General features: G+C 33.8%; 1 protein-coding gene across 3 annotated transcripts; it reads right to left on the bottom strand.

The window, feature by feature from the left end:
* Positions 1-5,097: 5,097 nt before the first annotated feature.
* MS3_00010801 (uncharacterized protein) lies at positions 5,098-19,863 on the bottom strand. Of its 3 annotated transcripts, none has more exons than XM_051219201.1 (11): positions 19,774-19,863; positions 17,991-18,196; positions 17,873-17,953; positions 17,763-17,828; positions 17,586-17,726; positions 15,777-15,914; positions 13,813-13,989; positions 11,829-11,943; positions 9,140-9,543; positions 7,412-7,661; positions 5,098-7,227 (listed from the first exon to the last, which is right to left on the bottom strand). In XM_051219201.1, the coding sequence occupies exons 2-11, from the start codon at positions 18,129-18,131 to the stop codon at positions 6,953-6,955; spliced, it is 1,788 nt and encodes a 595-aa protein (XP_051067977.1). In that variant the 5' UTR covers positions 18,132-18,196; positions 19,774-19,863; the 3' UTR covers positions 5,098-6,952. The 3 variants fall into 3 exon arrangements, with proteins under 3 accessions (XP_051067977.1, XP_051067978.1, XP_051067979.1); XM_051219203.1 differs by having other exon boundaries at positions 5,102-7,227; positions 19,801-19,863; XM_051219202.1 differs by having other exon boundaries at positions 5,102-7,227; positions 19,786-19,863.
* Between the last annotated feature and the right edge of the window lie 3,589 nt (positions 19,864-23,452).

Raw genomic sequence — 23,452 nt, forward strand, 5'->3', positions numbered from 1 at the left:
TTAATCTTTTAGGTAAGCAGTTTTGGATCTTTGATATACAATCGAAATAATGATGAACGAATATTGATACTAAGTACGGTTAACAGATAGACTGAAATGAACCAAGTTTACCTATACTCTAAAAAGTATAAAAACGTTGAAACATTGGAGTGAATGCTGAAAGGATTGTTCATGGACAATAAACATGTAGAAGTATAAAAACGTCTCAATTTCATGAGCTTACAACGCTACTTAGAATTATTGTAGCCAGATTTTTATTGTTGAAAATTTTGATTAATATTACATTGCATGTTTAACTAAATGTTCTTAATATCATGTGAATGATATTCATAATGTTTACTTTTCCATTACATGGTATGAACTAACACTCAGTGCTTTCATAGATTAGTACTGTAACTAGTCGAACTAACCTTGACAATTTTTCGATCAACTATTTTCTGTATTACTCCTGTGTGAAAAGTGGTTTGGCCTGCCAAAATTATATTTCTACATTATGTCACTTAATCAGACATTCAGACATTTAGCTAATCCCATAAACAGTATAGATCTATAAATACTAAACATGACTTATGCATGCATACTCAGAATTATATATAATGGAGGTAATGGTATCAATTAAAATGCCATGAGTATTACATGAAGTTCATATTCAGCCACTAACTGCCTGACGGGAGTAATTCCAGTGAATAAGCTTTCAAATGATGAAATCAAACCAAAATAATAGTAGCGAACTAAATATCTAAGAGCTAGTTTCATACACTCTATCCAATTAAGCATTAAGATTTATTGAAGAAAACTTAAGAATTGAATGCTTCCTTCAATTTATAACCAGTGACAGTTTATTTCAAGACCATATATGAAAGTTGACTAGCAATGACAATGATGCTGTAAATCATTGTATTAGTAAAGCCGTCTTATCAGTCTTACTACTACTAAGTAGTATATATTTCATGTATTCATAATATTATCCTTTGAATGTTCTTTTCCTATTATTGTAATGAACTGTATAATGTATTCAAAGACTTTCCTAAACAATTATCACCAGTGAATAATCTAGATTTAAATGGTTAGCTAACACTGAATAGACAGATTCAAAAAGAGGTTACATTATGTTAACAGATTAGTGGATCTGATCTAGATCTATAGGAAAATTTTCTCTGAGAAAACACCACCGCCACGAGAAGGCAGTGAGTAGAACCTCCCTAGCAGAGGCAATATACACGTGGCCATGTGAGTGCATTTCGAGAGGGAGAGCGGAACTCTCCCCACTCTCGGCCGTACCAGGGCATTTGGGGGCACAAATATCTCTAGTTAATAAGCAAATAAATTCCAACGGTATTTTACATCTATCTGAATAAAGCCTATATTAATGTGAAATACATACATGTATAATATCTATTATAAACTTATTATTATTACATCATAAAGACAAGATAGTTTTGTTTATATTTTGTACTTAAATTTTATTAGCAAACATTGTTGAGAACGTCTATTGATCGAACTTCTTTTTTTTGGAAAACACCTATGAAATAATAAAAAAATAGTCATATGATTCTTGATTAAGATTTTGTAGAAAATTGATTTAGAATTTTTCTAAAGTATAAACAAAAAAATATTCTTGAATGAAGGGAATTCATTTCATTTCGTGTACATTAAGCCGCCTAATTTATATGAACTAATTTTATTTTTATCAATAAAATACTTTACAAATGTAATTCTGTGTGTAATATATACAAGGTTGTAATCAAGTTTACAAGTGGATGATCATTAAAATACCTTTCAACAATCATATAGTTATGATCTAGAGAAGAATGAACTAATAGAAACTTTTTTTTCTTGTACAATTAATGTTGAATATGTTCCTATTCATTAGTAAGAGGTATCAGTGTTATAGTCCAAGTGACCCGACATTGTGTGAACTATTTTGATGTGTTAGGTGGTTGGTAGGAAACTCTATACCAAGGTTTCGTGGTAGTTGACACTCGTCAATAGGGCAAATGTTATTCCTTATATGAACTCGGGTTACCCAACTTCACGATCGGTAACGTTACCACTGAGTACAAGGAGCATCATTCCCCCCCCCAAGATTGCAGGTATACCTGCAGCCCATTAGAACCTTGTACTAATAATTATCATGTGCTCACTAGTGACTGGCCTCAGGATATAACTCCTGGAGTTCTAGTGAGAAGCCGTGACCAGTGGAATTCAACCGTGTCATATGTGGCAGTTACCCAACGAAGACAATGGAAGATGGTTGCGCGATATTGTATATTGGTTGACATTAGACATAAACACCGTTGGATCAGGGCCAAATGATCTCGAGGTTAAGCATTCGTACGAGACCGAAGGTCTTGGGTCCGAGTCCCTCATGCGGGGTCGTAGACGTTCGCTGCTGAGGGGTCCAGTGCTTCCTAGTTTCGATCAGTCGACAGTAATTTTATTGTCAATTAAGAGTAAATATGTATAAGCTAAATAATTTGGTATATATAATGAATGTGAAGAATGATTTTCTTCTTAAAAAAATGTTTGCATTTTAAGAATAAAAAATGCACCCAAAAATTCATTTGAATCTCGTCTTAATTTATCGATCTCATGATATTTTGGCATTATATACTCTCAACAACAAAGAAAACTGATGTGTTTTTCCACATAAAAACAAATTGATCGATTATGTCCTGTCAGTTTACTATCATATTTTGATTATTACCACTAATTAATAAATGAAATGACGCCAATTCATATATATATGTAGTATGATATTAGTGACAGCTTACTGAATGACAATACATTGTTTTTTATTCGAAGTAAAATAAACTACTGAATAATTACACTGAACTTCCTCTTTATATTTTTGGCATCCACTAACTTACGCATCATCGTCTGTAAACCTTGGCTATATAATAAATCAATATGATTAGTGAACATTAGGGGTCGTCTAAATGTAACGATTCACTTTGTTTGTTTGGTATTCCAGACTGATTCAAGATGCAGCTAAATATGTAATAAAAATCTGACCTTAGCAAACATATGGATTTATGTTTTAAGCTCCAACCTATAGTTATTGTCTACCGGTTACTTATACTGCATGGCTGTTCGAATCTCAGAAATCTGATTGAAGATAAATCCCTTGAACAAATGAGAAATATTTAGTTACAAGAAATAAGAGGGACTTAAATTTGTCATTGAGAATAGCTGGTAAATATCTCATTGAGTGTATGTAAACAATTTGTTATATTGATTTGATGACTATTCAAATTATTATATTTGGACATTGTTGTTTCCAATAATTTTTTTCTTATCTAGATACCATTCTTTAATTCAGCACTATTACTTGATAACCATTATGAATTTACTTTTACAGCTCGTGATAGCCATAATGACTAAAAATAATTTCGTTTAATAGTTTAAATCAGACTATGGGTAGTAACATGAACTTAGTTACTCAGTGATTGCAGAATATTTGAGTATTGGTGTAAAAACAGGAATGACTAGCCAATTAGATTAACCCTTAAATTTTATCTCTTGATTCTCATGTTGAAGCTGATGGGGATCAAACGCGTGACGTCTCCTGTATACTAGATCTCATAACACTATACAACTTACCTTTTATGCCACAGATAATACGTAATTAAGGATATATTTTATTTTCTCAACATTTTTTAGTGTATGCATAATGCTTCAATCAGTATATGATCATTAGCGTAGAAATGAATTAACACAAATCCAGTCAGTAGTCAGCTTTCTAAATGTTTGCGGAAAACAAAAAACAAGGTAGACTTATGCACCAACACGTTTGAGAGGAAACTTTACTTCTCTTGAGGTAACAGGCTTGTCGTAAATGGGTAAATCAATTGAGATAGGGAACTTCAGAGGTTATTCACCGATTAATTAGAAGCCTTCTGTGTCACCATCTTTCAAAATCTTCATTTATTGCGATTGACTATCCTGTTCTAGATTTATCGTAATTAATTAATTTTGTTCGTCAATCACGTATACTTGAATATTTCATAAAATATCTACAACCTATTGGGAATCTGATTACTAAGAAACTCAAGAAGTGCTGTGATATGCACTACTTATACGGACAGATATAAGTAGTATGTAGAGGAATTGGAATGCTCACCAGTAGATAGAAATGAAGAGGAAAGAAAACAGAAAGCAATCGGAAGAACAACAGGATTAGAAGAACGATGGAGCATGTAAAGGGAAACTCAAGGAAAATGTGCAAATAATGTATTTAGGGTATGATTCCCATATTTCATAAAGGTATCATGTGTTGTTGATTAAACAGTAAATTGGTTTACCGTAGCTGAGTTTTCCTTCATTATAGTGCTACCACGATGATTCGAAAATCATCCTCTTATCCTTTTCTGTTTTTCAGTGATGAAATCAGCTGAATTTGACAACATACGCAGATGTTGTGGAAACAATACTGATCGCAAACATTCATGGATGAGTGAGAATGTTAGTTGATCATTGTTTGAATATTCGTAATTCATATAAGCAATCATGCCAGCTTTCAATCATTAGGTTACAGATTCAAATAGTGCCTGCTACATCTAATCCGGGTTGGGTATTCGGATGCTAAAACCGACCTTTATGTTTTAAAGCTGAGTGCAAAAGCTTATGGATTGACACATGAATTAATTTTTTGTTAATTGTCCATTAAAGAAATATTAAGAACAACAGTGCACCAATTCACAAGTTCTAGTGTTGAATCTGTATGTGGTAGCGATCATGCACATGCCCAATAATAAGAACCTACAAACTAAACTGATACAATTATTCTTTAGAATTTAAGTGTTTCAGAAGAAGCAAGTTGGAGGATCCAAATCAATATAAAATTAAATAGATCCTAAATAAAAGCGCCCCATTTAGAATTATTACTATAACAGGAAAGCACAATTCATTTATCAATCGGTAAGTTTACGCACTCTGCTTTAAAACATAAAGGTCGGTTTAAGCATTCGAATATCCAACCCGGATTAAATGTAGCAGACACTATTCGAGTCTGTGACCTAATGATTGAAATCTGGCATGAATGGATACATGAATAACAAAGCAATTTTTTGACCTGTTAAAAAACAAACCGAACCGTAAGAGAAAATCATTTTTATTTGTAATGTTAACATCATTTATCTCCAATGTATAGTTGATCTGGAATATAACAACAAGAGTAAGGGTAAATTAATCGCATAACAATAATAGTAAAGAAGACAATATGGTGTAAGAGGAAGAAAGTAGGTTCGATTTTTATTAAAAACACAAGGTGTGTTACAGTGGAGGAGAAAAACAAACAGATTTGTTTACATTACATTTGGCGCATATATACTTGTCATACATCAAATAAGATAGCTAATGAAAAAGCCACTACTACTAATTTGAGTGTTATAATTCTGATTAGAATAAGCAATATTTTGTGTTTGTCATTAGTGAATAGATCACAAAGAAGAAAAAGAATTGTGCACAATAGTACATTAAATCAATTTCTTTTAATTAGGTATCTCGGACTGGAACATTGTACTGGCAATAAGCATGAATAATAATGTTACGGTTTAATCAAATATAATTATGTGATCATTTAACATTTTAAAAAAATTAATGTTACGTACATAAATAAAACGCAATTTGGTCCATATATGTTTTAGATAGAAAGATCTTTTACCGAATGTATTTGTAAAAAAAAATCATTTGACTAAAGACATAAGGAAGAACGTGATAGAAAGAGGAAAACAATTAATAATTTCACCAGCCATTACCATCATTGACATTGTTGTCATGGCTGTCACACCACAGTTAGCAGAAATGATAGCTAACGATACATGGAAGATGACAAAAGCAAGCGAAACTAAAGAACAGGAAGATGCAATCACCAATAATAATAATAATATGAGATCATTTTCACCCAATAACTTTTGTTTTCGATAAAAAATAGAACAATATGTTATATGACAAGACCGTATTAGATTCAAGCATGTATTAAATTAATAATGTAAATAGAGAAATGAATATAAGTCGACAGGGAAAGAGAAAAAAGTTGAGAAAAATTCGGAACCTATTCAATGAAATGAGAGCGAGAAACATCAAAACACAGAGAAAGAAACAGCTTGTCAATGCGGATAAATGATGATAAGGATAATGAGGAGAAAGAATATGCATGCAATGTATACACAGGTAGTCCTCTGATAAAAGATAAAATAAGCACAACGAGTAGGGCGATCAAGTTGTAGAGGAGGATAGAAAAACAACAAATGAGATAAATACACAAATATATGCGACCGCAACAAAATAGATAATAACAGAAGTAATGCATATAATGGATATTTTGTGTAAAATACACTCACACTATATGAAAATGTTATCAAGTTCTTAAAACAAAGCATGATGGATAAAAACTTAAATCGAAGCAAAAGGAAAACAAGAAAATTAAGATCACAGCATTAATACACAAGAAGAATCTATCGCTTTTTTCGAAAACTGTTGAAACTTTTACTGAAGAAAAACAAAATTTAATAGTAATCTGCATCCATCACCCTTTATTGTTATCATTGTCATATGCTGTTTTGATTTATAATGGAGAAAATAATCAACACAGCACCTAGAAAAAAGAAGTATTTCTTGTGTATGTAAGAAGGAATGCGAATACATGGGCACTGACCTACTATTTTTAGAAATAATATTGTTCACTTATAGCCCTGCCAAAATTAAGAATTCAGCAAATTACACTTTGTTATATAATGTAAATTATCTGAAACTAGACATTTTGAAAATGTTATGAAGTGTTTTGCATTGAGTAAAGAAAGTTAGTGAGAGAGACAAGGGATAATAATGAGGAAGAATCTAATTATGATTGATCATTAACGAGGCAGATTTATATCCCCACTCCTTTTGTTGATAGAAAAAAATATATATGTTATATACAACAATTATTATTATCATATGGTTGATTTAATTAATGAACAGATGATGCATTTGGATTAGGGATATCATCACCACCCCCATTAGCAATTAGAAATGGATTACTAATGCCTCGTCCACTTGATGTATTCGATACACCAGCTGTAGCTCTATCCACCCAACCTAAATCGAATGGATCCGAAAGACAATCAGGTTCTGGAGGTAGAAGAGCAGGTGGCAATGACGATGGTGATGAAGGTTGCCAGTTTGCATTACTAACGTTTCTTCCATCAACCAATCCGATTGATGATGACCATGGATTTGTGAAACCTAGAGAAACAAATGAAATAAGTGTAAGGAGACAAGAGAAAAATATCGAAAGTAATGGGATAAAATAAATGATTAAAGAGTAGTGAAGATAAGTAGGTAATAACAATGAAAATTAATAATGATAATAATAACACATGAATTGAAACAGCATTCATCAACTATAATTTAACAACTTCACAACCACCTGATTTTAAAACACCATTGGAAGGATAAGTTAGATTTGTTTGAGAATTCACTGTACCAGTAGGAGAACTTGGTAAATTTGAACTATACTGAATAATAGATTTGTTAAATTGTTGCATCTGTGGATATGTGACTGCCCATGGACTAGAATTAAAAGTATTAGTCGATACAGTTGGAGCAGCAATTGGTGGTCCGCCTAAAAATGGTGAAGTTGGTGTAGAACTGATAGTTGAAACAACAGCCGTTGGAGCCTAAAAGTACAATTATTATTATCATTATTACATGCAAAGAACATAAAAATGTATTTACAATGATAAACCAATAAACTTTATCTACAAAATAACTAAAACTCATTAAAATGATGCACATACTGAAAATTGTAAGTTAACCGTAGTATCCTCCTGACTTCCGGTTTCGTTCCGAACAATTCATAAAAATGGCACAGAATTTAACAATACCATAATGATTTAACTAATTTATGGCCGGATTTTACTGTACCTAAATATATTGGTGAAATGTACAATAATTATGATAATAATAGTAATGATATGTTTTAACCAAGTACGAATCAATAAAATCACGAGTTCCTATTCAGATTAGTTTGTGAAATCAGTATAGACAAATACATATAAAAATCCTTTCTATATATCCGATGAGTATTTGACTTCAGTATTGCTGAACAATAATTTATAAATATGGTGTCATCTGACATTATTTAAGCCATTCAGATATATATTGGAGATATATGAGTGAGTTGGTAATTGCCCGTGACTTTCCTTGCATTCATCAAAGAATTACTTAAATAATAGTTTAATCACTTCAATTTATATTGTTAAATCATCTATTGAACTGGAACGACCTCTCTACAAACGACTGGCATAAAACGTGAAATAAACGCTTTTTCATGTTCCTTCATAGTGGTCACAACTGCCAAATTGTGAATAATTCTCAGTTAAATTATCTAAAATAACAAACAGTAAATTTCTTACTATTTTGCCTACTAATACCACATCTAATCCACACAAGCAAATAAACAATGTCTTTATGGAGTTTTACCTTGGTCGCTTTACTCTGAGTATATTTACAAAGGAAGTCAAAGAGCAAACATATTCAATATACATTCAAACCGTCCCAGTTAGCAAATACTAAAAAATTTACTTCGTTGGAGATCTAAACATAACTAGTATGACACATTCAGTGATTTAATGGTAAATGTAAGACGTTGAAAAATTATCAACTGTTAAGTACCTACTGACTTGACATTTTTGTTTACTTTGAAACATAGAAACCACTAAACGATGCACGATAAAAACCAACAAGATTACACACTAAAACTATGATACGTAAATACTTCTATCAATCGCGAAAATTCGGTACGATGTCAAGTGTGAATAAACGTGTTCATGTTTTCTTTATTGGTCACCTACTTGAAAAGATTGATGAAACAATCCAAATAATAAGTCAACTAATAAATTATTCCAGGTCAAACAACTTCTTGCTGATAAACAATAACATGTTTGTTTATGACACCTAAAAAATATCGTTTTACGTTTGATATTTATGAAAAAGTATGACAAAGATTCCTAAGTTTTCATTATATTGACTCCAACTAACAAGAAAATATCATTTACGTATTCTAAGCCAATCATATCCAGTTAAGTGAAACTAAAATTATGAATGAATGCATAGTGAAGAGATAAAATATTGTTATGTAGTAAACTACACTTGCTTTGGAACTTAGTAGTGAAGAACCTGTGATTTGCTGGTGTTGTTGTTGGGCTGTCTGTTGTTGCAATTCCATCTGATAGTGCCGTTGTATTGTAGCTGGATTGATTGGAGCAGCAGAAAAAGGATCCGAAATAATTGGAGGTATAAATGCCTGTGATGTTCTAAGATCAAGATTGAAATCACTTTTAAACTGGCTACTAGGTACAAATGATTGAGTTACTACAGTTAGACCATTCATAATTGAAAGGTTCGAAGATGAACTGGCCACTACTATGGGTGGGCTACAATTAGACGTAGAACATACAGTAACTAATTCGTTTTTTTCAGGTCGCCCATTATTTTTAGCACATACTCCTAGTTTCGTTGGTTCGAATTCTGTATCTAGTTCCTCCGCTATGGGTGCGCCTTGAAAATAGATAAAAAGGAACAAAATAAAGATGTTAGAAATAGTCTATGTAACGTAACTCTTCAATCCGTAAAATACTAAATAAATAGTATATCTCCAACTGAACTGTATAATCTCAATGGGAAAAATACTTTAAAAAAACCAACACAAATGCGAATTAACGGCTAGACACTACAATACCACTGAATAGTTTAAGTGTTGAATGGATAGTTCCACCAACCAACGACTACTTAACCCGTTTAGATATTACGGAAATTAAGTAATTTAACGTATATGGAAGCTAACTAGAACATAGCGTTATGATGAGATAAATAATTAATATAATACTCATCGACCAATTATTTGTTTTAACTAATTTGTCAACTATAGCTTTATCCACTCTGTTTTTAGTTAGTTTCTGAGTCTGGGAGAGAAAATAATCGGAGTTATGGCAAGTATTCAATGGATCTTATATAATGATGACTGATCAAAACGTTTATAAACCAAGTTCAATATTGAAGTACTCAGAATGTACCTAAAGTGAAAAGCGGTATGTTAATCTTTGATTGAACATCCCATTAATCAAACTGAACCAAGATAATACAGTCAAAGGTGTTTATAATTGTCACCGGATCTTACAAAGATACCACATACATTGATTAACCGAATTCAGTAACTAAGTATAGGTTTATGCACAGTTCTAAGTCATACTTTTTGAGAGATTATAAGTGATACTACTTGATCTCTTAAACCAAAGTAGGCAGAGCTTGGGATCTGAACCTATCACACTATCACTAGATAACAAGTGTATTAACAACTACATCACTGCTGTAAAAATTTATATTACTATAGTATTATAACCATTTTTACATAAGTAGAACCACAGCTGTGATGATTATTAAGCAGTTCGTTATTTTTAAATTCATGATTAATAAGTCCTCAATTTTTTTTTCGCAAACCGCCTAACAATTAATCAGATAATTTCCTAACATTAAAATTGATAAAACAAATGCTTCTTTGAATTTTCTCGGTACGGCGATGAACAATGTGATGATAACTCTTGCAGTGAGCTCAATAATCACATACATAAATATCTTACAAAGTAGAAAATACTGATACATACCAACCCTGAATATATTTAAATAAGACATCTTGGCTACAGTAGTACTTCCTCACAACCAATCCCAATAGCATGGTTTTTCGTGTAGTGACAGGAAATCGTTAACTTACAAATTAATAAACGCGCTTGTGCATGACCGCTAACGAAAATCGTAGCATTATACCAAATGCATGCACATTAACTAGATATTGATGTACTTGACAAAGTTGAATACTGACCCACAAAAAAGCCTTGTAGTTTTCAAAGTGTAGCGGATTTCACATTCAAATATTACTGTGATAACGATAGAATTCAACGTTAAATTCGCATCTCATAGAATTCTTTAGTGACAAATATCACAGATACCGGGGTAGATAAACCACTCTGAAGAAGTGGCTTACACCAAGTCACGAAACGTCAGAAATACAATTTTATACTCATTGGGAATATAAAAAAAATATATTTACTATTATCATAAAATCATCAGTAATCGAACAACTCATAAACTATCTAGTGAATTGCTTAATAATTGATAATATAAATTATATACCGCAACTGAGTAATAATTGTTCATGACAAGTATCTGTTGTCTTGCTTCTTCCATTTGCTGACGATAATTACAAGAAAACTACACACAGAGGCGATTGCATCAGTTTCATTTAGTGGAATATAAACCGCTTACTGTTTGCTATAAGGTCAGTGAGTGAAACTTATACAGTGTAAAACCGATTAGGATTAAATAGTATCCAAGAGTTGACGAGTATCCAATTGATCTATGTAGTTGGCAATCAGTCTGTTCATTATCACAAAATATCATCTTGCTATTGTAGGAGAAATCTTGTTCCATTTAGAAAAATCCAGATATTCACAAGAAGTTGTCTACCACAAACAAAATAACATATGAAACTTCTTAAAATGACATAATTAATCCAAGTGAGTGAAGTTACATAACCTGTAATATCACTTTACGGTTTATTAAATGTCTTAAAACGCTTTATTTAAATGATACATTTACTATACAAGTATAATGGCATTAACTACCTTTTGGAAAAATTAAGTCCTTTATGGGTTCAAGCTAGAAAAAAAGTATTTCAACTTTAATGAATGGAATGCTATGTGCATAATGACATTTATAAAGAACATTAATAAATTATAGTACAAACAATATGATCAATAAGAAAGGTTGTATAAATCATTTACACCTACTTTGAATTATTCCGGTCAAACGGCGTACATTTGAAGGAACTCCTTCAAGACGTAATGAAAGATCTCTTTTGAAAGGACTATTCTCTTGTAATTTTGGAAATATTCTTAGCGAACCCTGATTAGAAAGGGAAAGTAAATTCTAAAATTTAACAATTCACTTGCATAAAAACTTAGTTCTCAGAAGAAAATATGACTTACAATACGAAGAAATCTCTAGTTAAATTCTGTTCTAAATGTTTAAAAACGTTAGAATCATTCATTTTAAATTTATCATTAATTTGGATTATGATTGACAGTGGAGCCTAAGACACATGTTTCATCCTATGTAGGACTTGTCAGTTGAATGTACCTGCATCCCACTAATATATACACTGAAACTCCAACACAGTACTTATCGCTTCACGTCAGTCAGTCAGCAACTGACGCTTCAAACGCCATTATGGTATCGGATAAACTATTAAGTCCAAATAATTGTTTAAAGAAATAATTAACTTGGAATTTCAGATGATACCAAGGCATTTTCTCAGATAGAACATACATCTACATATACTGAAGAAATTTAAGTCCTTAACATCAACAACGATGAAATGTGAACCCTTACGAATATCCATAATAATACTCATGGTACTGATACTAATAATACCAATACTAATACTAATAATACTAATGCCAATAATACTAATGGTAATAATACTAATGCTAATACTAATAATGCTAATACTGATAGTACTAATACTAATGATACTAATAATATTACTAATAATGATAATAATGACCGTAATTACACTTATTGACCAAATTAATTATCTTTATTTCACAGCTTTGTGGATAGAACATCAACGTTTAACACGACAGGTCCTGAACTTGAGTCTTAGTATGAACATCAACACTAGGCATAAACGTACACACAGACATCAAGTCCCAAATACAAAGAAAAGTGCCTATTCGATTTTACTGTTATCCGTAATTTAAAGTATTTACGATATTATAAACACCGGAAGTTTGTTTGAAAATCCTTTTAGAAATACATTACCATATTTAAAATATTTCTTTGTTTTTCAAATATGAACAGTGTTTTGCACCTAAGAAAATAGAGATCAAACACCAAGTCTATGATTTGTACGAGTTCAGTATGGCCTAACGATATACAGGATGACAGTACTCTAAATATTTATAAGGGACGTATACAACAACTATTTAGAGTACAGATAACTTCTCAAGGAACGACCTTGGAAAATAGAGAAAAGTAACATCAAAAGATAAGGTGTCCAAACAAGAGAAGAAAAAAGTTCATCAGAAAGAACATGAATCTGGAAGGCAAGGAGCAACTTTGACTTGCAGAAATAAGTAATTTAAGTATAAACCAAAGAAAAACATAAATTACGAAGTGTTCCTAGAAACACTTGATCTTGTATGTGGTTGTTGATGCACACTGTATACGAGACCTATTTTAGAACTGAGTATTCAACACTCCCCCAACTGATGTCACTTCGTGATGAAAAACACACTCGAAATTAGAAAGAATATTTACAAAACTACTTAATTTCATTATGAAGATGTAGAACAAAATAGGGAAGTAAATACGATGACAAATAATAGTAGTAATTAGATGGAAATGTGAAATAGGATAATCAAAAATAAATTAATTTTTGTCATCGACTTTTTTAACCTATGTTGCATGTTTATTACGGACAACAGAAAAAGTTGTTGAAAATTAATCCATTAACTAATAACCGAAATAATCTATTTACAAGTCCTTCCCTAGCTGATATCTGTACATTGTTTCTTTGCAATTAGTCAGTAGTCACTAAGCAATCATCGTTTGTATAGTCTTTGTTAAACTTACTCCATATCTTGACATTTTTGTTGCTAAATCCAATGAATAGTCTGACTCGCATAATAACTTAAATACGGTGTGCAGTTATCAAAATGACGCGTTTTGATGTTGATAAAATATTGAATAAAACAAACAAAAAGTACCTACTTGTCGCTCAATAATTGATGGACTAGCATGGGGTCGTGGGATAGCTCCAATATGGTTAACTGGTGAAGACACCCGAGTTATAGTGGTAGGTAATGTTGAAGATATATTATTAGGTTTTGGCACTGGGTCGACTACAATAGTAGACTGAGGATCCAGTAGCCGTTCAGCGAGAGTAGCCTTTCATAGAATGGGAAGAATTTATCATACGTTGTTAAAAACAAACAGAAATAAAATATCACAATGGAACATAAAGAACTACAACGATTATAATCGTGAATTAATAGATAGACAGTTTGACTGACGCCATCGACGAATCACTCATTCTCATTCAAAAGCTATAATCGCTGTTCATAACCAAGTTAATACATAGTTATATGCCTTATCAAAGTAATTTCTAGTCGTATTCCTACTTTTTAATATGACATAAAGTACACAGCATTGAAATATAAACTGGTTAAAATTGATGAATTCCAACATATGCAGCTCAAATTAATCAACAATGGTGCAAATATATTCATTTTTTATATTCCTAAAGAGACTTCATGTACTTTTGTCTCATGTTTTCCTCGCCGTATAATCATTTCCAAGTCGCTTATTTTCTTTATTAATATGCTAAATGAAACGGAATATGGATTAAAGGCAATAGCAACCAAGACAGAGCCACAAGGGTTTGAACCATAGACCTTCGGTCTCGTGCATTAATACTTAGCCCTACTTGTAGGTTTTGTTCTAGATTACCTAGAAACTATTTACTGTGTTGCCACATCGAAAACATGTTTGCCGCTATGAGATACAGTCTGATGTTAGATGGTTGGATGCAATCAACAAGAAGTCGTAAAACTGAGTTTCATGTTGGTTGAAACTCATCAGGGTAAAAAAGGAAATAAGAGAGAATCGATACTTCCACAGAGATTTGACTCCTCGTTGACTAGTTTTGCAATCAGAAACATTACCATGACTGAGCTATTCGGGTTGTGACTGACTTCCTGTAGGATTAAGATATTTTTATTAAATTACTTATAGGGTTTATAGGATGATAATTTTAACACAGAAGCATCTATTTGGGATTTTTTTTATAAACGATCCAAACTGGAAAAATATTAGTAGTAAGGATATTTCACTATGATATACTTAAATGTATATGACTTTTATACAGGATTTTAGGCATCAATGTAAAATCACAACATTATTCACTAACTCCAAACTTATCCGGAACTGAGTATTCATAAGTTGGTAAGTATCTCTCATAGAATAACGCACTACAGGTAATTTTTTACCAAACAAGATACTCTGATTAATCCATGCACATTTCATTTACGGATACTTGTATGTCCCACAATATTGTCATTTCGATTTGTGCTGAACATTTTGGTATGTCAAGAAATAAAACAAAGTTACATGATAAAGTTTGTACTTGATGTGAGGACAAATACAATATTTATTCGAGGTATTCATGAAATACAACTCACTAGATATTTCCGAATAACCTTGTTTTTCCTACCTTTGGTGTACAGCACTTACGCTTAGCAGTACTGGGGTAAATTCAACGTATTGAGTAAAGAAAATGTGAAATTGTAACCTTCAGACTACCTAACTAGAAACCTATGAGAGTTTTGAACCCAGGGTTTACAGCGGAGAGCGTGAACATAAACGAACTTTAAAATGGATACAAACAGAAAAGTATTAGTAGCTACTGATCGCTTGGATGTTAAAGATGGGACCAGGAAACCGTCGCTACTCAAAAATTTCCGCAGCTCTTAAGAGCAATAGACTGTCTTTACGGATATCAATTTTTGGGCTTATTGCCTACTTGACATAAATACTGCAACTGAAGTGACAAATTGAAACATTTCCAGTGTTCGACAGTAAGTCGAAAATTAGATTATATAGACGAATTAAACTAAAAAATAGGGTTATGATTCTGTTACTTTAAAGTGATTAAGATGTAAGTTTCATTGACATACCGGACGAAACGATCCAACACGAGCGAAAGTTGGACGATCATCTGAAGCCTCCAACTGAAGAGCATCTCGTTCACGTCTTTGTTTCTTCTCCAAACATATAGCGAAAGCACATCCGACAGCATGAGACAACCGTTCACCCTGTATTCAGGCAGGAATTTGAAAATTTACTGAGTAAAATGTTTTAAGTTGAGCTTTAGCAGAAATTTAATCGAGGAAAGTATATACTTAGTCATTAAATTACACTATAAAATATCTCATGCCACTAGACACTTAAAAATCATGTGTGTGTTACCGACAAAACCGACTATTACTTTCTGATATTGCTATATTTGAAAAGATTACGAGTCCACCTAATCTGAGAACGGAACGAAGACTCTGTGACACAATGACAGATAAGATAGCTATTCTGACGCGTCTCAGCCCCAGCTAACTAGAGAGAGACGTCCAAGTTTGGAAGAGGAAAATTTATCCCACAAGCAGCCAGAAGCACGAACAACCACGACAAGTCTAGTCGGATATACACTCGTTTATATGTTGATTCATGCACCAATTTTTGATTAATAATTAGAATAAAACCACATATATGAAAAATAATTATAACAAATATGCTCAGTATAGTTCATGTTAACTTAATACAAGAATATCGTATGTTATGCAGAATAAAATGTCATACAGGTAAACAAAACAAATACTACACTGAGTAATCATCACATTGAACTAAAACGGAATTAATGATGAACAAAAGTTACAATAAGTAAATCAATCTAGTTTCGACTTTTCATCCCGTCATATCAGATATCAGCAGTGACTGGAAATCAGCACCTCGCGACCCGAGCCAATACAATCGGAAACATCACACAAACTGATACCACGTATTAGTCTGGTAGGCCTCAGTCACATCTCAAATCACTTTTGTTCTACCCACCACTGTCCATCGTGGTTGCCGGGCGTAAGTAACGTGATCTAAAGATGATAGAATCATTAATGATTGTAACAACTGATAACGGTGATATGGTGTGAACTCGATAGTAGTGGCACAGTTGCATCAATCCTTTATCTTCATCTAAATATTATGTGATATTTTAAACTCTTCATTGCTTGATTTCACCGGTTCATTTGTTACTGCATTTTCTACATTAAGAGTGTAAATGCAGTCTACATCACTTCCTTTTCTTTGTTGCTCATCTTAACAACTTCCTTGATCGTTGCACCGATGTGGTAACTAGGACAAATGCACATTTGTTCCAAGTCTTATGGTGATGATAACCAATGGAATGGCAATTTATCTATTAAATTACTTGTTTTCAGGCACCCCAAGAAAGAGTATGCTTCCACGATGTAAGTAACCAAAAAGTGATAAACGCCCCCACATTTTCAGAATCACTGAGATAGACGATTAAGCAGATCTAAATCCCAAGGGTTACACCAGTTTGCTAAAGATAGTGGAAACGTCGCCCCGATGAGTCCCAACTGGAGTGAAACCCGAGTTCAGGTTTTATTCCAGATAAATACCAAACACAATACTTCATCAAAATAGTAAGCTTTCAGGATAGCTACCACTTCATCAATACGGAAAAGCAACGTTAAAATATGACAGTCCCAATAAGTGAAAAACTGGTCACATAAATGCGAAGCGTTATCAACTCATAAAAAGTACATTTAAATGTTACGTGTCAACGAAAAAATCCAACCACAAACAGCACGAACACGATACTCTTGCTACTCACCGTACCACAATATTTTATAAAGGCATCTATATACCATCATAACAAAAATGTAGATAGATCTACTACATGTTCAAAAGCTTACGGATTCCTTGACGGCAAGAAAGGCGTGACACATCCAACGGCGGGTAGCTCCATCGCGACATATATATGCGAATCCTTTCTCGTGATTTCTATCAGGAGCACAAAATGAAACTTTTTCAATTGTCTGATCGACGATGAGATGCTAAAACGAAACTAAATCCATAAAATTCCAAAGCACCTGGCTAACGTCATCTGAAACGCGTAGAGCATCACCACTGACAGATAAAACAGCTTTTTGAGGTTTCTTTGAAATAGCATTGTATGTTAACCAAAGAAAATATGACAAACCTTTGATTTTCTTAGAGCTTTAATCGCTTCTTCACATACTTGCATTCCTCTTGACTCATAAACTTCAATATTCCCTAAATACTAAAATAACATGTAACATATAATATTTCGAACAAACCTTAACTTGGAAACTACAGAATCCCTCCTTGATTTTCACTTCATCATCTAGCCATTGTTGTGGTTTCGAAGAATCACCAGCCTCACTCTTATTCTGCTTTTTTCGTTTCCGAAAGCTGAATGTTCTTCTTAAACGATTCATCCCTGACTACTTAATTTGACGTAACTTGTACACATCGATGTAAGCCATTTAGTTTAGAAAATAATCTAAAGTGGACATTTGAGGGAAAAGAAATCAAAATAAGGTTTGGATGATTTTAACGCAATCTGTTTTAAAGAAAAATTACCGTAATATTTTGGCTCATTCATCAAAACGTTTTAAATACTCATGGGACATATTGGTCTTGCAAACGTTTTCTGTTGACGTTAGATATATGAAATTATATGAAAATAATGAAAAAAAAACGATGGTTGAGCACTAGAAGTCGAAACTCAGTGAGACAAAAATTAATTGGGGAGCAACTGCACATGTTGTTGATATGTGTGTTTTCAGTGGGATTAACCTTTAGTATCTCTTAAATCTACTCGATCGTTACAGAATAGAAATGTGAGATTTATGGGTAGTTAAACGGCAGAAATTACGAAAAATTTACTTTGAGCAGTTCAGGAACTTCTAATTGTACGAAAGAGGTCATGGACCGAAAACAATTCTTTTACAAATAAGTGTTAGATGTAGTTTCTCCGGGCAATCTTCCTGCATATAAATCATCTACTTAACATCTTGGCAACATAAGTTGTTATATTCATAGGTTACGAAATAAGGAAAGTTCCGGATAGCTGTTCTTCGCCAGCGTATAGCCTGAGACGTATACGTACTGGACTATGTTACCACACAGTAGGATGATACTAAACAATTTCATCATCTACACATGACAAAAATGATATTAAATTAGGGCCTCATACAAAAGAAGTGACAATGTTGTGAAGAAATGAGGTTGCGGAAGATTTGATTCAAACACATAAACATTGGTACAAAGAAGCACCAAATAGATATGCGCCACATAAATCATCCGATTTGTATGAGGGCTAGAATACTGCCTGGGCGCCCAACAGAAGAAAATGGTTTTCTTAGGGGGCCACACTTGGAGCCTTTGGTCTGAAGGTCTAATCCACAAGGCGGTGGAGAAACGTTAGGAGATTCAGCCTCATAGGAGCCTATAACCAACAACTGGTTCATACGCCATTTGTCCCCTCAGGAGCCCGGCGCTCATATGCACCACCAATTTGGAATCAGAGTTTTCCAACTCTCCCAGATGGACTCTCCATATCCACCAACACGGTTAAGGCGCCAGAAATCCCCTACTCGTACTCTCAATTTCGTAAACATCACCTCACCGCAAGAAGGCGGTGAGTAGGACTTCCCTGGCAGTGGTTGTATGCACGTGGCCATGTGGCTGTATCAAGGCATTTGGGAGTTGTATAACAAAGTTTGTCAAAGTGCTGCGGCAGTATTTCGAAGGTCAAAAGTATACCCCGTACTTACTAATAACGAAAGCCAAATGATTAAGTGTTCCTTAGCCTGAGTATCATAGCACAGTTAAAGCTTCACTGACATACTCGTCGAGAACTAGGCTTTAAATAAAATACACAACGCCACGCCTAAATCGCCATATCTCCTCTGGCATACATCCTACAGGATCCTATAGGTTTAAGTGTAGTTAAACCTACGAGACTAACTTTCATCTTACCGGATACTGATACAAAGCCACTATCTACCCTTAATATTTAAGTGTCACTTAGAAACAAGGGTGTGAAATTAGACAGAACTTTCATGGTAAATTAACCTGGTTCTGTACTTTGTAACTCCATACCCTGGAAATGCTGTGACAAAATTAGCGCCTTGGCAATGACCTCCAAGAAGAACGACAAGCTACAGACTTTGTTTAACAGAAAGACGAACATTCCGGTTCACGACAATGCAAAGCGTTTGTTCTATTCCCTGAGTACCCAAGGGTCAAAATTTTCAGTAAATAGTGAAAGAATGATGGAAGAGTTACAACAGGGGTAACCTTTCGGAAACGCATGAACTTCTGTTTTCAACTATCAGACAGTCATTATTTTATACATGTATTATTGACAATTATTGTCGCTTGCTTTATTATTTAGTTTTAGTCGATTTTTTGGGCTTACTAAGTCGTCGCACCCTACGTTTTTTCTCCCTTCACATTCCCCCGACACATAACGCACCTGCAGGCTAGATATCAACCTTTTGTAAACTGAAAAAATTTAGCATATCCTACCACCATCGCCCACTGAGTGGAACTTCATGATTTATTGTGTAGATGGTGCCTTAGGAACCAACTAAGATTGTTAAGATGAGAAAAAACGCTCTGTGACTAGAAGCCACTGCATCTATATCCTTTTTGTAAATATTTGTAACCACAACCGATTACCAACTTGTAGTTTATCCTTATCAAAAGAAGAACTAAAAGGAGTAGCGAACGAAGGCAAAATGGATGTTTACATTCTTCTTCAACTCCGAGTTGAATTTCATTCAAGCAAGAGGATTTGTATGATTTCAAGCGTCCTACATCACTCTATTTTTGGGAAGGTCGAACTTCAGAACTCATAGTTCAAACCAAAGTAGCCATCAGAGGCGGAATTGTATGTCCATCGTATTGATGGCGGTTTATTTTAGGCTAATTAGTTGTTCTAAACTTGTGTCGCGGTAGTAAAGATCAACCCAGAATTTTCGGTTACCTCCAACCCTGTTTGTTAGTCAGTATTGAGGATTAGATACTTTAGATTGATTCAGGTCATTTCTAAGAGCTGTGGACGGTCTGCAAGAAGTTTTTCAAGCCTTTTAGGAAGTACTAAGTTAGGACTTAGTGGGTGTTGTTTCAACCATCTCATACGGTGGTGAATTTCAAGATCTAACTACTTTAGAAATGAAGTTGTTCACCCAAAAGACACCAACTTAAACACTCAAAGAAGGAAGGAGATTAATGCTTGTATATAACCATGCAGAACCCCGAAATTCTTTCGGTCACGCAAGATTTCTACCCTAAGTTGAGTCTGTTACACTTACTTTTGTCAGGGAAGTCACGTCTGTACACGACACTACTTCTCAACAAAAATGGCCGGTATTTTTCATACCTCATACAGTTTACTGTCGAATTTATTACACAGAGAGCCATACGTGACGCTATAGTCTGAATAAGTGTCATACTAACGAGTGTTATCACACATACAAACCAACTTATGGTAATTTCTTATTACCTACTTGCTGTAATCTAGACAATCAACCTCCTATTTAAAGGTGTGTGTCTGATAGGAAGCATGTCTGCGCCTCGGTCTTTGTCTAGCTCCCCATTAGTTGCAAACACAGACAATCGATAACCTACATATACCATTGATTGACACCCAAAAAATACATGTAAATATTTCGACTTCTTATCGACATACACTCATTCAATTCTCAATGTGCTCTGCCTCTTGCGAGTTTGTAGATTTTGTCAATTATCAAAAATACACCCTCCTAACAACAGGTGTTCTGACTTTCGAATATTCCTGAGTAAGTTCACAGAACTACTGGGAGAATCGGCCTGCTAAATTACTGAGTTAACGGGATTAGGAATTAGCACCTATAATCTACACAATTTTTTACCCTCAAAACAGTTATGTAAGCAAATAAACCCCAAAACAATTAAATCTGTAAATCATCGACATTGATTTTAAACGTGTTATTCTTACTGGATACACCTTTAAGTGACAGCGCTCCACCATCAGCACCAGGTTGCATTTGGGTGCGCCTTGCTGCGCATTTCATATGATGATTATTTAGCTTATGTTCCATACATGATGGCACGTCGAACTTTAATCAAATAAACGTTCACATTTCATTAACCTTGACGCCCGGTTTTATTAGTTTTGGCATCATATCGTAAGAGGAAATCTCGAACAGTTTAGTTATCAGATTTTGTGTATCTGTGACATATTCACTGACGAGCCTCAAAATGATCTGGCACACTGAACGATGTACCATGAGCCTGTTCATTGTTGTAATGTTACATATCTTCTCTATATTGTGACTTGTTCCTAACATTTACATATTTTCCCCACTTTATCCGAGCACACACCACAGGCTGTATGAACTAAACTTTTCTCGTTCCCCATACTACAACTCATGCCATCCTGGATTGATAATATAGAGGTCTGATTCTGCTGTACAGGAACTAACTTCCAGTAACAAGACTGGAGTGGTCCACGCCCACAGTTTCTTGCAGTAAACAGTGCAATACCATGAAAGTCAAACATATCACACCCAGTATGTTTACCGGTAGTATTCCAGAATCTGATGAGACCCTAAAATAGGTTGTGCATAAACCCCGAAGACGTAACCTACTGACAGAGATTAGATGAACGACTTCACAACATCAAACCATGACACGGCCCGGCAAAAGAAATTTTGTTCTCACTTAAATAATAAAAACGCAAGGTTTAGAAAAAGGATCTCTTTTCAGAGAATTCATTATCAAACTGTACAATCGTATATACGTGTGCAAATTTTTTGTCCATATTATTTCTGTCAGAATATATGAACAAATAATAAGCACAATGATGTAATAGAACAAGTGAAATACTTGATGATGTTGTGTAAATAGTAATACTGATCTAGCACGCACGAACACATCTGTGCCCCACTCAGACATCATAGTCTCTCTACATGTCCAGACGAAAATGGACTTCAATTTCAGTTTGCCTTCTTTTTCCCAATTTGCAGTTGTATTAGTTATATTTTCTCCCTATTTCTTCACTTGAGGTAAACAGGTAACTCACTGGACCTATCGATACTGCTCAACTAAACTCGGTCACTAAGGGACACTCACTACAACCCTAAAAAACCAAGAGAACCACACAAGCAACTGCCTTAATATTACAGTTAGAGAACAGTGTTACACCAACACGATAAAAAATTTTGATTGTTGTTAAAAACAAACCTGACATGTTATTCATTGATTTAGTCATATTACTTGGCTAAACCAACTACCCTATAATCATTTTAAGCTACAGAAACACATCAGACTAGTTACCGCCAAGTGTCAACTTCTGTCAGTTCGGTGTCTTCTAAACTTAACTACTGACATAATTAATTAACTTCTGCATCATTGAAACTAATAATACGGTTTTAGTCATTTGAGGACTTTCGGTTAGTGCATGACGACCACATTTTTGTTTCACTTTTATCCCCTTCGCCTGGCAATATTAGTCTTTGTTTTATTTTACTGTAGCAAGTAAACAATTGTACCCTCAGTCATAACAGGTAATGATACCGGTATTTTTCGGGTCGAAAAAGGCCGAGGTCTATAAAAATGGTTCAAGATATCATTGGCAATATTACTTTGCGATAATTCTGTATTAATTCTCTGGATAGGATACATTCGTATCTCCCTTGCTGTCAGATACTAAAAGCAAAATTGGTGTATATAACTTGGTATGCTGGTATAATATTCAATTGGCGTC

Source organism: Schistosoma haematobium, chromosome 2, assembly GCF_000699445.3.
Source record: "Schistosoma haematobium chromosome 2, whole genome shotgun sequence".
In the NCBI taxonomy this organism is placed as follows: domain Eukaryota; kingdom Metazoa; phylum Platyhelminthes; class Trematoda; order Strigeidida; family Schistosomatidae; genus Schistosoma; species Schistosoma haematobium.